We start from the raw sequence: 19,065 nt of genomic DNA on the forward strand, positions 1-19,065 counted from the left end.
GATTATTTCCAAAAGATGAAAAATATTTCCAAAAGATGAGAAGTATAAAACAAAAAGAGGCCTTTATTCTGAGAACCTGGAGAGAGATGGCCGGCACCCCCCACCTCTGGCATCTGGTGATCTCTCAGGCAGATATGTGGCGTGGGGGTATGTAGGTAGCCTCTGTTTGGGGTGGAACCTAAGGAGGGCATTCAGGATGCACAGGTAGCCCATTGGTCCTAGGTTTGGCGCCATAGGTAAATTTCCAGGGGCAGGAAGATGGCATCACAGGTAAATTCCTAGGAGCGGGGGAGATAGGGGCTTCCTGCTTCCAGTTGAGGCTTTCCTGGCTACAGTGTCCTGTCTGGGCCAAAACCCTTTCATTGTAAACTTTAGAAAAGTGGTACTTTTAATGGAAATACAAAGCTGAATGCAAAAAGACATTTGGAAAAATATCAATAGATGGTGCTTGGCAACCCACTGGATATGATTAATAAGACAAGGTAGAAAGTAAAAGCTACTGTGTTACTAGAAAAAGTGTTTAGCAAGAAAATCTGTGATGTCTGCCAATATATCTGTTTTATCAATAAGTAATTCCAGGGTGACATCTGGTTGTATCAATCAGTTTTCTGTGATTATATCCATACACATATTATTGTACAATTTTCAAACAACCAACCGTATTTGATAATGAAATACCAACTGCCTTCAAAATTGGTGGGAGTTGATAGACCTATGTAATTAACGTTTAGTTGGAAAGTAATTACATTTGTATGGATTTTAAGTTTTTAAAAATCTGTTACCAGCCCTACAGAAAGTACGGAAGTATTAGAAAAGTATCTTGGATAAAATGAGCTGTAACTGTATGCTTACTAAAATGTAGAGATTACAGTGACCTGTAACTTGGTAACTAATTGATGTGGTGATGATGATGCACCTTTTGAAGTTGATAGAATATTAGATTTTTAAGAGAAGAGCTTATTGAAAGACTTCATTAGGTACAGTGCAATAAACAAAATTACTGACATGGGAACAAAAGCAAGTGTATGTAGCATACTCATCTACTCAGTTCACACAGCAGTGCTAATTATATAGTTCAAATTTAATTAAAAATATAGGAAAACATTGCATTTTGTCTTAAAAGAAGTGCTTACTAATAAGGAACTTTTAATTGCAATGACTGTTCCAAGAAAATCAATTCTGAAAGTGATAAAAATATATACTGTAAAAGAAGATTATTGTGCTACAACCAGGAAGACATCATACTATTGAATATCATAAGTAGAGATAGTGGGAGATAGAGAGGGAACAAAAAACAATGAACAGTACTTTGACTAGTTTCAACCCTTCCCCTTTGTAGTACTGTTAATGTGCTGATCATGTGCCTGATGAATAAAAACAATCAGATTTTTGAAGTTCCTACTCCTTTTGGGTGTAATTCTTTTTTTTTAAAGTTTTTTTTTTAACTTTGAAAGTAGTAAAATACAACAGAACAATATAGAACAAAGCCAATTAATTTGGACAGCGTAGTAAAATTTGTACAGAACTTCACAGCAGGTTACCGGGATAACAGTAATAGTTACCACAGTGTATCTTGTTATCATCACAATATTTGTTCTTTCAGTCAGATATAGGAAAATAAAATGAAATACAGAACATTGTAGAGCTTATCAAAACAATATTGAATAGAGCAATACCATTAATCAGAATAAAGCAAAACAGTGGTAAAAATATTTGCCTTCAAAGAGATGGTAGAACAAAATCCCCCTCCTTTTTTTTATTTAAAGAAAACAAAACAAAACAGTAAAAGAGTACAAGTAATACAGAATTAAAAAAAAAAATAAACAGTAATAAATCACTAGTTAATAGATTAGATATTGTCATCTTAGAAATAGTTGATCAAGTTACAAAATTAAGCATACAAAGTGGACATTCAAACAGTGAGACTGCAAGCAGTTGTGTTCAATGATCCAACAAAAACTTAGTAATATGGTCATCTATCTTACATACCTAAACACACTTGCAGTTGTGTCCTTTAGAGCACTTTCTATTCCTTTCCTTTTTACAATAACATTTACACTTTTTGGGTTTTATTACTCCCACAGTTCTTATTAATTTTTATTGCATATGGTCAACCCCCCCAGAGATGCTCAGATCTCCGGCTCCCATTTGCTAATGGGGTGTGTTTACTGGGAAAATTACTTAAAGCATAGTAGATTTATGAAGGGATAAAACCCAGAAAACTAATCAAGTCCTACTTTATTTTTTGACTGATATTGAGGAGAAACTTAGAAAATTATCAAAATTATATTTCTCTAATTTGCATTGCCATCTCTTATTTCTGGGCATATAGGACTCTTCTTAGTACTCATGATCTGTTAATAAATTAAGAAAATGCAATTTTAGGATTAATATACCTTTCCAATCATTTTTGTCTCACCTATTACCCTCCTATTAAACAGAATGATTGATTTTATATTACTAATGTGGAATGAGCACCATCAAATTCATTATTATGACTTTAATATAATGTCATTGGTGTCACGATAACCTCATTGAGTTCAAATGAAAATTGGTGACTTTGTGTTTGTACATTCTTGTGTGCTTCAAACATTAAGCTTCTTCCAGATAACTCTATCTGGTACGACAATAACAGTACCATATTTATTATGTAATCTTTGTAATTTCCATAATGAATTCAGAAATAGTATTCATGAAAAATTTGGCCATGATCACAAAAGATATGCCCAAGAAGGCTAACATTCTTTTAAATTATAGCTTTATGAAGACACTACCTACTTGTATTTAATCCTTGTCAAAAAAGCATTGGAATGAAAATATCTATTCAAATGATTTATGAATGTATATGGCCTTCTTAACACATTATTGAAGGTAGAAAATTAACACAAATAAGGGACATATATTTAAAGTTACCATTAAAGTACTGCCCAGGTGAAAGCATTTGTGAATTCTTATTCATAAAGCAGATAGTTGTCTTGGTGTGAAATAGTACTCATTATATTATACCTGGTTTATCAGAATGTTGACAGTATTACACATAAGTTGTTATTTACATGCTTGTGATTTTTCAAGCTCACATTTACTCAATTAATACGTCAAAAGTTAAGTATATATATATATATATATATAAGAATATACTCAAAATTAAAAGTTTTATAAACTTAATTCCAGATTTCTTACTAGGATTTTCACCTTCCAGTCTTAATGAACAAGTCAACATTATTCATAACCTTTATTTTTCCTTAATTTTACTGATTAATTTTAAGACCTTCTATTGTCTCAAGTAGCTTCCTTTGACAGTGTTTAGTTTTGCTATTAGTGTTCTAATTCAAGAGGAGGAATGCATAAAATAGGTTTGACAAGTGAAGACATTAGCACAGGACAGTCATAACGGATTTATCAGCATTTGAAGGCTCTATGAAGCTTTTGTGAAAAGAATATAATTTCAACCATTTAAGTAAACTTTCTAGGAAAGGACAATTCAGCATATTCCAATCTCCAATCAATAAATACCTACCAAAATTTGAGATGTGCATCCGTGGAGGATTTGTGTGTGTGTGTGTGTGTGTGTGTGTGTGTGTGTGTGCGTGAAGGAAACAAATCAGCTTTAATAAAGATTACTCTCTGTTGAAATTTGTTCTTCCTGTGTTAATAAATTAGTCCAAAAAGATTATATCCAGCATTGATTTTAGAAGCATCAACTTGAATATATACTTGCAATCTTGGCCTTGAGCTAAGACTGTCAACAAGAGTAGCTGATTTCAATTTGTTTTTCAAGCTTTGATTTTACAGTCCACACATAGCTTTGCTACAGGCAGAATAACAGTTGCAGAAGAGACATCGGGTGATGTGAGTACAATTCTTCCCAAGCAGCTGTGCGGCTGTTGGTTCCATGAGCAGGCTACAGACTTTTTTTTAAAAGCAAGTCATTGTTTAGAGGTTTTCAAATGTCCCCTTATTCCTCTACCCAACTGTCCTTCAGCCATATTTTCTGCTGGCTGATAAGTTTGCTTTCTTTCCTTTTCATTAGAAGCTCCATTTCTGTATTTTTAAAAAATGCATTCAGTTTACGGTTTTCAGAATGAGAGCTTTTACATGTAATATGAACCTAGTTGTTCAAATGTACTTAATGAGTTTTAAGAATTGAAATAAAAATCATTTTTCATATTGATATTTGTCCTCAATACAAGTTCAGGCCATACTATGAATTTAGTTTAGAAAAACTGCTTTTCCTCAAGAACTCATGTTAAAGGAGCAAATGATGGTATTTTTGAATGCATATTAGTGTTAGGATTTAACATCAGACCTTGTGTATGACAAGCAAGTTGTCTTTCAACCTCAGCCCAACATGGATATTTTTAAATTTAACGAATACAAGTCAAGTTTCATGTTCTGTTAAGGTAAATTTCTTAACACATATTTCCTCTTAGAAATAAATCATTTAGAAATAAATTACTATTAAAATGAATATACTTGAGAAAGAAAGAAAACAACAGTGCCTGTTGTTCAGGGTCCTTGTTCCTTTTCTTTTTTGCATATGCCTTCTGGATGAGCGTCTTTAATGGTGTGTCCCTTAGCCGATAGTAAGTCTTCAACTAAATCTAATCAGTTATGGAACATTATAGAATGCTTATTATACTGATATTTGGACCTATTCACATACAGACTTGATTAAGTACATTTTTACTTAGCCTTAGATGGAGGAAAGATATAAGGAGTACTGTTATTATCTAAATGGTTAAAATAAACAGAAATAGTTAGTTGGGAGAAAAAGCCTACATGTTTCTAGAAAAGCTTTTATATTTACATAAAATTAAAAAAAATTTTTTTTGTACCAGGGATCAAACTCACTATCTCATGCTTGCCAGGCAGGCTCTTGTGCCTTTGAGCTAGATCTCTGGCCCCTACATAAGTCTGAATATAGTCCTGAGCAACTTACCAGAGCTCTGCATTGGTTTGTATCTCCTTTTAGTGTACATGAGTCCTCTTATACGCTTTGTAATTGAATAATGTTTCCATTCAAAATCTCACATATGTTTATACTCTTCTTAAAATCATGGATTAGAGAGTCTATCATTTAAAATGTTTTGAATTAATATCAGACTACAGTCATATATTTCCTTGAAGCCGGAAAAAAAGTACATGCATATTTTTCAACTGAAGCAAGTAGATAAATAAAGATTTGTGGGGAAAGTTTCTCCTATATATTACTCAAGAAAGTATACTAAGCTTAAAAAGTTATTTATGGAGTACATGAAAGGAAGCCATAATAAAAAGTCCAATAGCTATAATTTAATTTTTAGTGTTATTATTCAGATTCAATAATTCAATAGCAGATGTAAAAAATGAAATGAGAGAAAAAAATTAAAGTGCCACCAGACTGACTAATCAGTCATTGAAAATGCCTGTAGTTGGAATTTACTCAGATAGAAAATGTTTGCACTGTCATTAAAGACTCCCTAATTTATACTACTGAACTAATATAATGACAGGCACAAAAATATACCCTGAAGCTGAGACTATGCAGGAGACAAGCATTCATAATCCATTCTGTTGCTTAAAATATTCTCCGAGCTTCTGCTCTGCTCCTCTCTCTGCCACCTCCAGTAAAAATATTCCACTCTGTTTCTTTTTTTCTAATTTCACTGTCTCTCTCTGCCTGTCTCTATCTCTATCTCTGTCTCTCCATCTGTCTCTGTCTCCATCAGTGCCTCTCTCTCTCTCCTTCCCTCCCTCTTATACAAACACACAGAGTTAATGAGTATTAAAAGGAAGGTAGGTCAAGAGCTAACTTAAATTCCAACTTTTTAGATTGAATAAAATGTATTCAAGACAGATAATCAGGCAGGCAAACACATGTTAATTCTTTTATTATCTTTTAGAAAAATCTATAAAAAAAGAATTACTTTTAAATGTCTCTAGGGAGATAAAGACTGTTTTGCAACTCTAGTTTTTAAGCATATTCTTTAAAATTTGAAACTTGCTAATATTTGCAACTAATTGGCTATTCATTAGTGTAAATGTTACTTCTTCTCAGACCTACAATTCCATGTACTTGGTAAAACCTACAAACAGAAACATAGGTTTAATTCTTGTGACTAGAAAGTAGGTCGAAATTAAATGTGGTGGCACATATGGTGGGTGGCAAACAGGCAGCAAAATATTTATGGTGACACATGGTAGCACAATTTAATTCTTGGTGGCACAGAGATAGTAGATTTTTTTGTTAGAAGCATATAAATGGAAGAATTATGAAACATGAATTTATAAATTATAAATTACTTGTTATTTATAAATTACTTGTTATTTACCAAGTTTAAATGATACATTGTAATTATTAAATCATTTAAATTGAATTACCAATCTTTAAGGAAGGTATTATTATCTTCACTTTGCAAATCAGAAAATATGAGACCCAACGTGGCTATTTGTCACTAGATCAAGGTAGCCCATCTAATAATTGGTATAGGTAAGTTAGAACCTACTAGATCTACCTGACATCTAAAACCATTCCCAATCATAGGTGGTTATACCAGTGAATGCTAAAGAGTACAGATTTTATTTCAAGTTACTGTTCTTTCTGGATTCACTGCTTTACATTTATAATTTTCCTGGGAAGTTGTCATCGTTTTGTTCATACTATGTTCCTTCTTACGAGTGTATACCTCATGGAATTTTTATGATGATTAGATGAGTTGACATATGAAAATACTTCCACTAGTTCTTCTATGATATACAAGTTATTTTTTTTTTTTTTTGTCTTTCGTTTTTATCGGTACCAGGGATCGAACTCACGACCGCAGACTTGCAAGGAAGGCACTTATGCCGCTCAGCTAAATCCCCAGCCCCACAAGTTATTATTTAAATTCTTAAGTCATAACATTTTAGTTAGCACTCAGTAAATGTTATGACTTAAGAATTTAAATAATAACTTGTATACCATAAAAGAACTAGTGGAAAGAAGCATTTATAGCCGGAGTAGACTACCAAAATATAAGTGGTACTTTTCCTGTAAAAGAAAGTTTTTATTGTTACCACAAGGCAAAAGTAGGACTAACTAGTAAGAGTTCAAGTGGACAGATTCTGGTTATAACTACTTGGTAACAATTGTTCTAATGATGCCAACTGTCCAAAATGAAATGAGCAACTCTGGATATAAGGAGTACTCTATTCTAGATCTAGTGTATGTTCCCTCTAGATTCTAGATTTACTGGGGACTGTGCTTTGCCAACTCCCCTCCCCACTCTCCAAACCCAGGCCATCTGCTCCCCATTCAAAGGAACAACATAATACTTTTAGACACAGAAACATTTAATAAGTAAATTAATAGGAAATATGAAGGATCCAGCAAGTAAATGAATTGCTCACTCCCTCTAGCTAGATGTTCCAAGTAGCATTTGTTTTATCTGCAGAGCATAACCAACTATGTAATGTGCAAGGCCCAGAGAAAAATGAAAATGCGAGGCCCCATTATAGAAAGTATTACATATTTCAAAGCATTGATAACGATGTACTAAACAAAGTGCAGGGCCCCAGCATGGATCCCTGTGCAACTGTACATGTTACATGTCTAGGAATTCAGCATGTATAGAGATGATCTGAGACACTAATCAACCAAGTATATTTTTTTTCCAGAGGGTGGTCAGTTTTGTAACTTACTCTGTTATATTTACTTTCTTCCCATTTCCCTCAGTGCTATTTATTTGGGAGGCACCCCCCATAACGCTAATAAAGAAGGTTTTTGTTCTAGGCTGTGGTTTACAGGGACTTATATTATCTCCCTGTATAATCTGCAATTTTGCAGTTTGGTCCAAATCCTCTTTATTGTCACTTCAAACTCAAAGATAACAAAATATAAACCTTTTGAACAATGGTATTATTTAATGCAGCCATAACTTTGCATATAAACTAAAAATTTCAGATTATTACATGTGCAGCATTTCATACTATGTTATTTAGATACAATATTAATAATTCAGTAGAAGAGTACAGGAGCCTAATAAAGGTGTCTATTACTTCTCTTCCTTATTTCGTTTCCTTAACTTTCTATTTGCTAAGCATTAGCTACAACCCTTCTTCCCATATGTATTTCTCCACAGATTTCAATGTCCTATTTTCTTTCTATGTTCATGAAATAATTGATAAAGGTCGCCTCCAGTTATTTTGATTGTGCCTAACTTCTACAGCAGTGTGCAGTATGCAGTAATGAGAATAAATTTAAATGGGAACCCAAACTTCTTAAAATAGACATATCCATTCAATAAACATGTATTGAATTATTGGATAAAGCATAGTGATAATTAATGAGGAAAAAGGGTAGAGTTAGATGTGTATCTTACTATTAAGTAGCTTCGAGTAGGATGGGATGATACCTTTCTGTACTCATCATAAGGGTTATGGCAGGCACTATAATAAAACAGGTTACAAAAGGAAATCGTAACAAATGCATTCAATGAATATATTTACAGGACATAGGAAATTTCAGAAATGGAAACCTAAAGTCTCAAGGAAAACTGTCTATTTTTATGCTTAGGATTTATGAAGAAATGGACAGCTGTGTAGAAATTTACTTTGGACCAGAGAAGCTGGTATCATCCAGTGATAGTGCGTGGGTGACTGGGTGTTTAGGAATGCCTCTTGATCAGATTCTGCTGGGCCTTTAACATTTCTTTTTCCCTGACACTATATATAGAAGGACTCCTACAATGAGGGTTTTCAAGTGAGATGGGAGAGAAAGACATTTCTAGGGATTATGACTTGCTGTGGGGAAGAATTCTACTTTCTATGCCACCTTGGCAAGAGGAACACTGATTTCTATAATTATGTTTTTAATTATTTTTTTATTTTTAAAACAAAACAAAAAAGGATAGAAATAATACAGAATTTCAAAACAATAATAGTAAGAAATCAATACTAGATAATATATTACACATTGTTATTTTAGAAGTAGTTGCTCAAGTTACAAAATGAAAGCATAAAAAATGAACAGCCAGTCAAGCAATGACAGCACAAACTACTCTTTTTGATGAACTAACAGAATTAGTTATATGGCATATTCATCTTAAGTGCCCATTTTTTGGCATCTGAGATGAATACTCAAAATGGGCATCTAAGATGACTACGCATTTCTCTAATTATCTTATGTGGAGAAAGAAGGACTTTAGGTCAAAGGGCAGAAGATCAAAGAGAATTTGTATCTGAGGCATTCCAGTTTCCTTAGGTCAAAGTACTCAGCATACCAAAACACAGTATTGAATTCTGAGGCCTAGCAGTAGCTTGACACTTTGTAAAAGAGACTTTGTTTATGTATATGAGACAAATCTAAGTCCAAAAAAAAGATGATGTGGAATGTAGATTATCTATTAAACAAAAACTGCAGATTGTTAGGACTGATGGATCTGGCATCTAGGGTCCCCAGAATCACTCTTGCTGGCCTTCACTCTCTCTCCAATGTAGAAAGAGGAAGAGGAGTCAGAACCAAAGATCAGTGCAAACCAAAAGTAATGTTATCACAAGTTTTGCAAGAGGAAGTGGTAAAGGGTCACTGGAGCGGTGGGACCCAGAACTGGCACACCACTGAATCTGTGGCTGTAATTGTATTTTATGGGGTAGAGGGTCCTGTCTCCATGCGCCTGAGGATCCAGGGGTATGGAGGATCCAGATGTGATTGATTAGATATTGGGTTTTTTGCTATAGATTTGGTCTATGGTCTTATAGGAGACGTGGCAACCTGCATCAGGAGGGACGGTGTTTGCTGCATAGCGGCTAATGTCAAAACCACAACCTATCAGTTTCAAACTACTAAAACTGCTTGAAAGCTGCTTGGTGCTCATAGCCACATAGCGGCTGCTTTTTCTACCCAATGGCTCAGGTCTTTTAACCCTTTATAGGGATTCTTTCTGTCCCTGTGATATGAAATAGTAAAAAAATTTGAAGTAGAGATTTGGAGGGATTTATAGGAAGTGAGGGATTAGACATGTAAAATTAGGAACAACAGAAGTTCTGAAAATACTGATTTGTTCAGAATTCAACTTTAGGATAAATGCAGTTTCTCTATATTAAGAATATGCTTTTTGGGGGGCTGGGGATTTAATTTAGTGGCATAAGTGCCTGCCTTGCAAATGTGTGGTCGTGAGTTCGATCCTCCATACCGATAAAAAAGAAAAAGACAAAAAAAAAAAATGCTCTTTTTATCTGAGATATATAGACTTGCCATGCATTGAAACTTGATTGAATAATCAGAAGATAAAGTTAGCATAATTTCCTTTTTTACTAGATACATTACCGTTGCTTTTATTAGAGAGGTGGATTACAATTGTGGCCTAAAACTGGCCTTCAGATTTGTTTTGGTTTTTGCAGAAATTTATCTTGCATTTATTTCTTCCATAGAGGAAAAAAAAATAACTTTCCCTTCTACCCATTTTAGGTTCCTTGGCTGGGCACCCTATAACAAAAATGAGATTAACCAAGAAAACAAATTAATTTTAATTTTATGTGACAAGGAACATTTTCCTAAGGAAATGAAGAGTTGAAAAAAACAAACCTGGCATTTTCTGTGGAAGTTTTGGTTTGAGGAATATATAGACTCCTGAAAAAATGTGATAAGGAAAACAAAACTTATTTTCAGAGGTTTTAATGTTTTTCCCCTGGGTTTAAGAAGGGCTCATCTCACATGAGAATTTTATAACCTATTACGGATTAAAATACTCAATATACCAAGGTGCCATATTTTGAGGTAGTGTATATTGAACCCCTTTGTGTTCATGAAACCTCAATGACACAAGCAACTAGTTAATTTGTAACTATAATTTTTCATTTAAGCAAATAAAGGAAAACAACTATTGAATAATTAGTGAGAATAAATAAGGAAACTCTAAGTGAAAAAAATTTTGAAGTCAGAATTACTTTCTTCATGGCACACATCCTTTTAATAAAGCTGAATGATCAGCAAATTTTTAGTAAGGCAATGCTGTCTTTGACTTGGAAAGAATAATTTCCAAGGTTGGCAGATCTAAAAATTGGAACAAAATTGGACAGAGAAATTTAAACTGAAAGTTTAATAGAAAAAATAGTTTTTAGTGTTGGTATTTGGTTTTCAATCTCTTGAACTTACGTGTATATTTAAGGTAATTTCTCCTTGTTGAGTTATAAAGTTTTATGTCAATTTAATGGAAAAACTGAATTTGTGATGAATTTGTGTCAGAATAGTCTAGTTGAAATGTGTCAGGCCATTGATTTTATCAGTCTCTGAAATTTTTAATTGTAATGCTGGTAAGTTTCTGGATGACTTATCATCCAGATAAGTCATATAAAAAAGAAATCATAAGATTTTTCTGTTTGTACTTCACAGACTTTACTGAAAATAATATTTCAGAAGTCCAACTTTAAAAATCATTGTCACAGACTAGCTATCAAATTGTAATACTTCACTTATGCAATTAAAATTCTGCCACATATTGTTGAGTTTCATTGTAGTTTTGTGTATAATTATAGGTCATACAGTAATAAAATATCTATGAAATAGTAATTTTTAAAAATAGCTCTGTGAAAAAAGGAACCACAAGAGATCTGGAAAGTGCCTGTATTTAAGAGTAGTTTGAATACAATGCTTAAAATTATTTGTTGTTGATGAGAGAAAAATACAAAGTATGTTGGGGTAATTAAAGTAACTAATGATAGTGTTTGAAAGCATGCTTTGTGGGTATAAGTTCATAGGTGGTCAGGGAAATTTGGTATAAATTCTCTTTCGATATTACAGCTATTTTTCATATCTCTGTTGACTATGAAAACTACTAAAAATGGCAACTTTATCATAGATGTTAGTTTCTGAAATTCAGATTATGGCAACAAAAGAAAAATATTATTTCATGTAATTTAATCTTAAATCATTTTTAAAGCCAAGAATATATGTTAATAAGGTTTTTTGATGTTAAGGTTCTCTTTAATCTTCAAATTAGATTTTAAAGAATGGAATATTAGAGATTCTATCAATAAATTTAAATGGAAATGGATTTATTTGGACTAATGGCTGAGCAATATGTTTACATTCCCATATTAAACATGATGATTTAGTATATTGTACATTTTTATTTATTTCATTAACAGTAGAATTTTTATGAGCAGTAATTCATAAAAATGTGAATTAGCTCCATAGAACTATTCTCCATATTAAAAAAATACTTTAACTGATACTGTTTTTGATCTTTCCCTGGAGCACTTGGTCACCTATTCTAAATGTTTTGCACATTGTTCTTTAGTTTCAGCTCAGATCCTCAAGAGCAACCTTGCAGCCATGGAACAACAAATTATTCATCTGGAACGTGACATCAAGAAATTCCCCCAAGCAGAAAATGAACATGATAAGTTTGTGGAAAAAATGACAATATCCTTTATTTATTTAAGGGTATTGTTTATTTGTTAGTCTTTGTGTCTGTCTTTCTGGGTGTCTACCTGTTTCCTCTGTGCTAACTGTAGACTTACTAATCTATAATACTATCTCCATGAATTAGTATGTATGCTGTTTTTATTTTAGCAACATAAGCTTTGTTTCATGATGTTTTGAGCTAGATACAGTAGGCAGGGGAATAATTAGATCAAAAATATTGCAATTTTTCAAAGAATTTCATCTGAATTCCCAGAACACATGAAAGGTAAGTCATGTAAAGCTTGATTAGGCCTAAAACAAAACAAAACATTCTTCTTAAGTAACCAAATACATAAAGGAAACGATGATTAAAAGTTTGATTTTTTTTTTTCTGTCTGAGAGTTGTTTTTCTCTGTGGGTATGCTCGTATATTTTTGAAGAACACATATGCATTTTGAAAGGTAGTCGAATGTTGGCTAGTATCAATATAGTGTGAAGATTATGGAAGTTGAGAGCTGAATCTTTCTCTAGCAAGAAGGGGATTGAGAAATGTTAGGAACGGAGAGTGAAAGGGGATTAAAAAATGGAATTAAGATGTATTATGTACATGTACCAATTTCACAGAAGGAATATAAATCTAGATACTGCACTCATATATTAATAAAAAGAGGAGAAATGGAGAAATAAAAAATAGGAAAGGAAGGGAAGGGAAGGAAAAAGGAAGAGGAGAAAGGAGAGGAACAAGTAAGTAACCATGAGTTATATAACTAGCCACAAGGGGACCTTTAATATAGAAGCTTCCCTTCACATTCATTTGCATTCATATGTGTTATATTGTGTAGTGGCTAGTAATACAACGTTTTTCACCTTTTTTTTTTTGTCTTTTTTCTTTTTATTGGTACCAGGGATCGAACTCACGACTGCCTGCTTGCAAGGCAGGCGCTTATGCCACTGAGCTAAATCCCCAGCCCCCTGTTTTTCACCTTTTGACTTTGGTCGTGCCTCATATATTTGAATTTAATTCCTGAACCCCTTATTCTTCTGAATATTTTCTTTTACAGTTGGTTTATGATCACATAGTAGTTTGTAACACTGAGTCCTTGCTGATCATTTAGTAAAAGAAAAATAATTTAAAATCCCACATGAACTTGGCCTGGACTGCTTATTTTATTTCTCTGTTTATACCGGTAATTAAGCATTTTAAAAGGAAAATCTAGTGCCTTCTGTATCTGCATATTTCAGATGAAAGACTGTTCTTATTTTATGTGCCACCAAAATGCAACTATGTGCCCACAAAGAGATTTAAAGCCACATTAAAAATGTATAGGACTATTATTTTACATATCCTGTTTTTAAAAAACAAAAGACAACTTATTTTAAAGAAAAAAAATATTGCATTGATTTGGTTCAGAACTATAATGGAATGAATTACAGTAATAAAAGTAGCACTTGGATTATTTTCATTTTGGAAGATTTCTTAGGTACCCACTGAAAGTTTCAGGCTTTCAGAAAGAAACAGATGAAGTGCATAATCATCACAAATGTGTTGTGTAAATTCTGATGACTACATAATATTTTCTTTTCTTTTTCTTTTTTTTTTTTTTAGTTACTTCTTTTTTTTTGGGGGGGGGGGTCGTTTTCTTTTTTTTATCAGTACCGGAGATCAAACTCACAACTGCCTGCTTCCAAGGCAGGCGCTTATGCCACTGAGGTAAATCCCCAGTCCCTACATTATATTTTTTTTACCCTTTGTGCATTCAAAATGAGAAAATTTTTATGGTAGTACATTTGATTCTGTTTCAAAATTAGAACCATGCTTTCATTTTTAGTGTAGGGTTTTGGGTTTTTTTGTTTTAAGTGGATGATCTTTCCAATGTTTCTTCTGCTAATAAAATGTTTTCCTTCAGGTCACTGGCCCTTTAAATTGAATAACTACAGGCACAAGTAAATGAGTATTTTGTCTTGAAAGGAGCCTTACGTACTCACCTACAGTAATCTTTCTGTAAGGACTGTGAGTTCCAAAACCTGAAGAGCACTCTTGTGGCCTTTGTGCTTTGAAAATGGCTGCAGGGCTATATTTAGCAGCAATGACATGATGGCCACAGGGCAGTTAAATATGCAGGTTGAGTCTTCACAAAATTCCCTAGTTGAGCTCTCTCTGGTAGCATCTTATGTTCACCCTTACTCTTTTACAATATTTATGGAATGCTTACAGTTTGCTAGGCATTGCCAGACCCTGAAAATACAGCAATACACACAGTAGAAAATTTAACCTTAATCTGCTGACAGTTTGGGTTTAACATGCTGTCTGTTTTAATGTCCCTGCAGCAGAGATTATATTTGCTTTCTTAATTTACCATATGCCTATCACCCAAAATAGTATAGGTACTCGTAAATGCCAGTAAAAACGGTATAGCCAATTTTAGAAGTGATGATCCACACCTCTTTTTTTTTTTTTTTTTTTTTTTTTTTGTCTTTTTACTTTTTATCTGTACTGGGGATTGAACTCACGACTGCCTGCTTGCAAGGCAGGTGCTTATGCCGCTGAGCAAAATCCCCAGCCCCTGATCCACACCTCTTAAAGTAAATGTCAAGAAGGAGTGAGGGAGGGAGACAAGAAAGGAGGAAGAGAGAGAGAGAGACAGACAGAGAAGAGAAGAGAACTTTTTCCATCAATGGATTTGCCCTGTTTTCAGCCTGTAGGAGCGAGTGATTTTATAAGGACACTTATGACTTTTCTCTCCCTTTTTCTATGCAAAATTGGTTTGTTTATTCTGACTCAGACAAAATGTATAATGCAAGGAAAAAAAGATTTCTGTTTATAGCTAATGTCCCTGTAACAAATCTAACAAAATAAAATGTACATTTATTTGCTTCCAGTTTTACATGATATGGGAACCTTTATATATTAAGACCAAAAGAAACAGAAAAATGGTGTGCTCTTATAAACACTTCTGAAGAATCATGATTCAGGGACATAACGGTAGGATCTAATGGCAATAAATGTGATGAGGGACAGTTTAGCATGGTCTCTTTGTTCACATCATTTCTGGATTTTCCATGTGATATTTCTTCTATGTGTCACATGGCACAAAAAGGGAGAAGAAAGGTCATAAAATTAGCTGTCTAGCTTTTATTTCTTGCTTCTGCAAATAGTAGGTGAGGAAAATTCTAGTTTCTATGACCCACTTCAGGTGAGAGGGGATGGGAGGATTTGAGAGATCCTCCTGCCTCTATGATTCACCTCAGGTGTCTTCAAGTTTAAACACTCAATATGTCAAGTTGCCTCCAAAATTGCAATCAAATTTAGTCTCTATTATAACAGTATAAAAGCACAGGGCTTTTAGGAAGTGATTTGCCTATGAGACCTGTACAGAAGTAGTACTTTATAAAAGAACTAGCAAGAAAAAAACCAGGCTCTTTTTTTCCCTTTTGTCATATTGATAGAAGTCTGGCGCAGCTGAAAAGATAAGTATGAAATATAAATGACCTTTATTTTAAGAATGCAGGGAGAGAACCCCTGACCCACCGGGGTCTGGCATTCTCTGTGGGGTCTGACAATCTGTCCAACCGAAATGTGGAGTGGGGACATACATGTAGCTTAGGTTTGGGGTGGTGTCTGAGGGGCATTAGTGATGCGCAGGTAGCCCATTGGTATTCATTTCACGCCACAGGTAAATTCCTAGGGGTGGGGAAGATACAGCCTCTTGGTTCCACCTCTAAGGTTTTACCAGCTACAGTATCCAGCCTAGGGCAAGATTCTTTCATTCCTTCTTTTGATTATTAGGAAAAAGGGCAGAAATTTCTTTTTTTACTGATTCCTGCTGGAAGGGGGCACTGTACTGGGGTTTAGGAGTGCTGACAGGATGATGGTTGAAGCCCATGTAGAAGATGGTGCCAGGTGTTTTAGCCAGGACAACTTTATCACTGGTGAATGCACATATGTTAGACTGCAAAAGCAAAGCGACAAGATGTTATGAGAAGGCATGCCACTATCATATTTAAGGACCCAGGTGAGGTAAAAAGAAAGGTGCCTTTGATTTTTATATGTCATTATGTCAGGACCATGTTGAGGTAGAATCCTTGCCACAGTAAGGTAGAATTGTGAAAAATAAATGTGGGGTTAGGAGGAGTGAAGTTATGAGAGGTAATTATTCCCCCATCTGAAAGGGTAAAATTTAAGAGGGTAGTTAGGCAAGGCTTGTCTCTCATATGCATGATGTGTGACTTTTGAGGAAATACTGTTGAGAGTCCTGCTGTAAAAAGGATAAGAAATTAGAAACCAAGTTGGATAACAAAACATGACAGCCTGAATGTTGTGACTGTGAGGCCTTGGTGAGGCAGAGATGAGTAGGCAAAAGAATGATTAGATCTAGGGCTGGAAGGGCACCACTTAGCCTGAGTGATGTGAAACCAGGATGGCAGTCTAGCAACTTTGACCACTGTTGAGGTTGTCAAGAAGACCAGGTATGGACTGCTGTATTTGGTTTTGGTCCTTGTGATGATTTGCTGTAATAGGACTTTAGTAAGTATATCAGCATTCTCCGTGGTTGTGGGAAAGGCTTTTATCTATAGTGAAAAAGTATAAACAAAGTTGAGAAGACAAACTTTATCTGTCAGTCTCAATCAGGGTTGTGTCTGAGAAACTGGTGAACAGGAAAGGAAGGTGGTGATATATATATATATATATATATATATATATATATATATATATATCTGAGGAGAGGTTTACTAGCGATAACAAGTCTCTGTTGAGAGACCTCAGAGTCTGGGTCAGTTTTCAGAAACACAAGGAAATAAAAAGCATTTTTAAGATTTAGGACTGTAGAGTGAGTGGTAGAGTGAAGATTTGGCACCACTGGGTGGGTTGGGAAGAAGCATTCTGGGAACTGTATGAAATAGGCCCTGTTTGTAAATGGCATAGGTTGGCCATCAGTACCCCCTATAGAGACTTAGGACTTAATATAGCGGCCTGAAAACTCAGGAAGAGCTCTATTTATATGGCCTTTATGTCCACAAGTATACAGAATGTCTTACCTGAGACTTTTAGTGGGACTTGGGACCCTGAGATGGACACCTTAAAGGGGCTGTGGGCCCTGAGCCCCATCAGTCTTCAGCAGCAAGTTTAAGCAGATCTGTCAGCAATGAATCTGGCAGTGTTGGCATTTCCTGTGAGGGCTAGAAGTTAGGATGGCTTACCCATTCTCTGGTGGCTAGGTCAGTCCAGTAGCCCTGTGGTAAGATCCCAAAGGAATGCCAGGATGGGACACTCTCTTGTCCAATGTCCTTTTGATGCATTTGAGGCATGGTCCATGGAGGGGCCCAGGCAGTTCCACCTTGTGTCAGTTTACCTGTCTCAGAACTCCAAGTGTCACTGCTATCTCTGTTGTTGAAAGTACCAAAAGCCATATTAAGAAGGTCTCTGTGGGGTTTGAGGGTCAAGTTTTGCCTTTTGTTTTTGGGATCTGGTCTATAGTAGAAGGTATCTGTAGAATTTAATTAAGTATGCAGGAGTCAAATATAATCAACAGGGTATTTATGACTTTAGTAATGGCTTCCCATAAGGAGAACAAAGTCCAGGGAATCTTAGGAACTGACATGTCATTTATGTCATATATAAGTATCTCTTTATGTTAAAATATCTAATGCCATATGAGTTTTGGAGGATGGCCTGTTTTATTAATATTTACCTTTTTATTTAGGAGAGAAATCAGCTACGGTATCATTTAACACCTAGTGGTTTTCAGCAAAAGGAATTTATAATTACTTCTTAATTTTAGCTGTTAAACATCTAGAAGATTGATAACAGTACAGTACAATATAGGCAGTAAGCTTAACATCAACCATGAGCATTGTTAGAAGATTGATAACAGTACAGTACAATATAGGCAGTAAGCTTAACATAAAACATTAAATGGCTATTAACCATGAGCATTTTAACATTTGAACACCGAAGAAATTTGTGAAACATCTCTAAGCATGTGTCTGGATCTGAAAGAAAACATTTGCCATGGCTGGTACACAAGAAAAAGGCAGCAGAAACAATCCGAATTTTATATTTGAAAGCGGGAATACACCATCAGACCAGCAACAATGAATTGTCTTAGTCATATGAACTTTAGTTGAGGTATCTCATATAAGGCTATGGAGATTACTGAAGGTTTTAATTGATAAACAAGGCTGGTAAAATTACCAGGTCGCTACTTCCCCATTTATCAGCCAAAGTCTTGTCTATTGTCTTTATATCCAGGTTTATTTGACCTAAATAAATCTTAATTAAATGGTTTGAGAATGTAAAAAAAGGCTGGTGTGGACTACATAGCATCTCTGAGCTGCGGAGCTTATGATCACCTGTGTTTGTGCTCAGAGCTGCACTTGAGTTTGGTGGGGTGGAGGTTGGGACTGTTTGGGAGATGCACATAGAGCCTAGGGCAGGGATAGAACTTGGAGGGTGGGCTGGGTGCACCCAGGGTGGGGGTGGTGTACAGAGTGGGTGGGGCGAGCGCTGGGCTGAGCAGCATCTGGGAGCCAGAATTGCTCTGGAGATGCCGGTAGAGCGAGGGTGGAGTGCTGAGCTGGGGCACTGCATGAAACTGGGACTGCTTGCGGGCGTGGCCAGGAGCCAGCTGCTTCGGGGGAACCAGGATGGCCCAGAGCTGGGCACCACATGAAGCGGGGACCCCACATGGAGCTGGGGCGTG

General features: G+C 35.1%; 1 protein-coding gene across 7 annotated transcripts in view; it reads left to right on the forward strand.

Moving 5' to 3' along the window:
- The window catches only part of Diaph2 (diaphanous related formin 2), an 875,814-nt gene that overhangs the window by 499,530 nt on the left and 357,219 nt on the right, over positions 1-19,065 (forward strand). For 6 of the 7 annotated variants that reach the window (XM_063245550.1, XM_063245546.1, XM_063245547.1 and 3 more), the window contains one exon: positions 12,258-12,382. In XM_063245550.1, the coding sequence (XP_063101620.1) occupies positions 12,258-12,382 (125 nt within the window). Of the gene's footprint in view, positions 1-12,257; positions 12,404-19,065 lie in introns of all 7 variants that reach the window. The other variant, XM_063245551.1, reaches the window with a different exon arrangement.

The sequence above is a fragment of the Cavia porcellus genome, unplaced genomic scaffold, assembly GCF_034190915.1.
Source record: "Cavia porcellus strain 051 isolate PalLab524CR breed Dunkin Hartley unplaced genomic scaffold, mCavPor4.1 scaffold_3, whole genome shotgun sequence".
Taxonomy (NCBI): domain Eukaryota; kingdom Metazoa; phylum Chordata; class Mammalia; order Rodentia; family Caviidae; genus Cavia; species Cavia porcellus.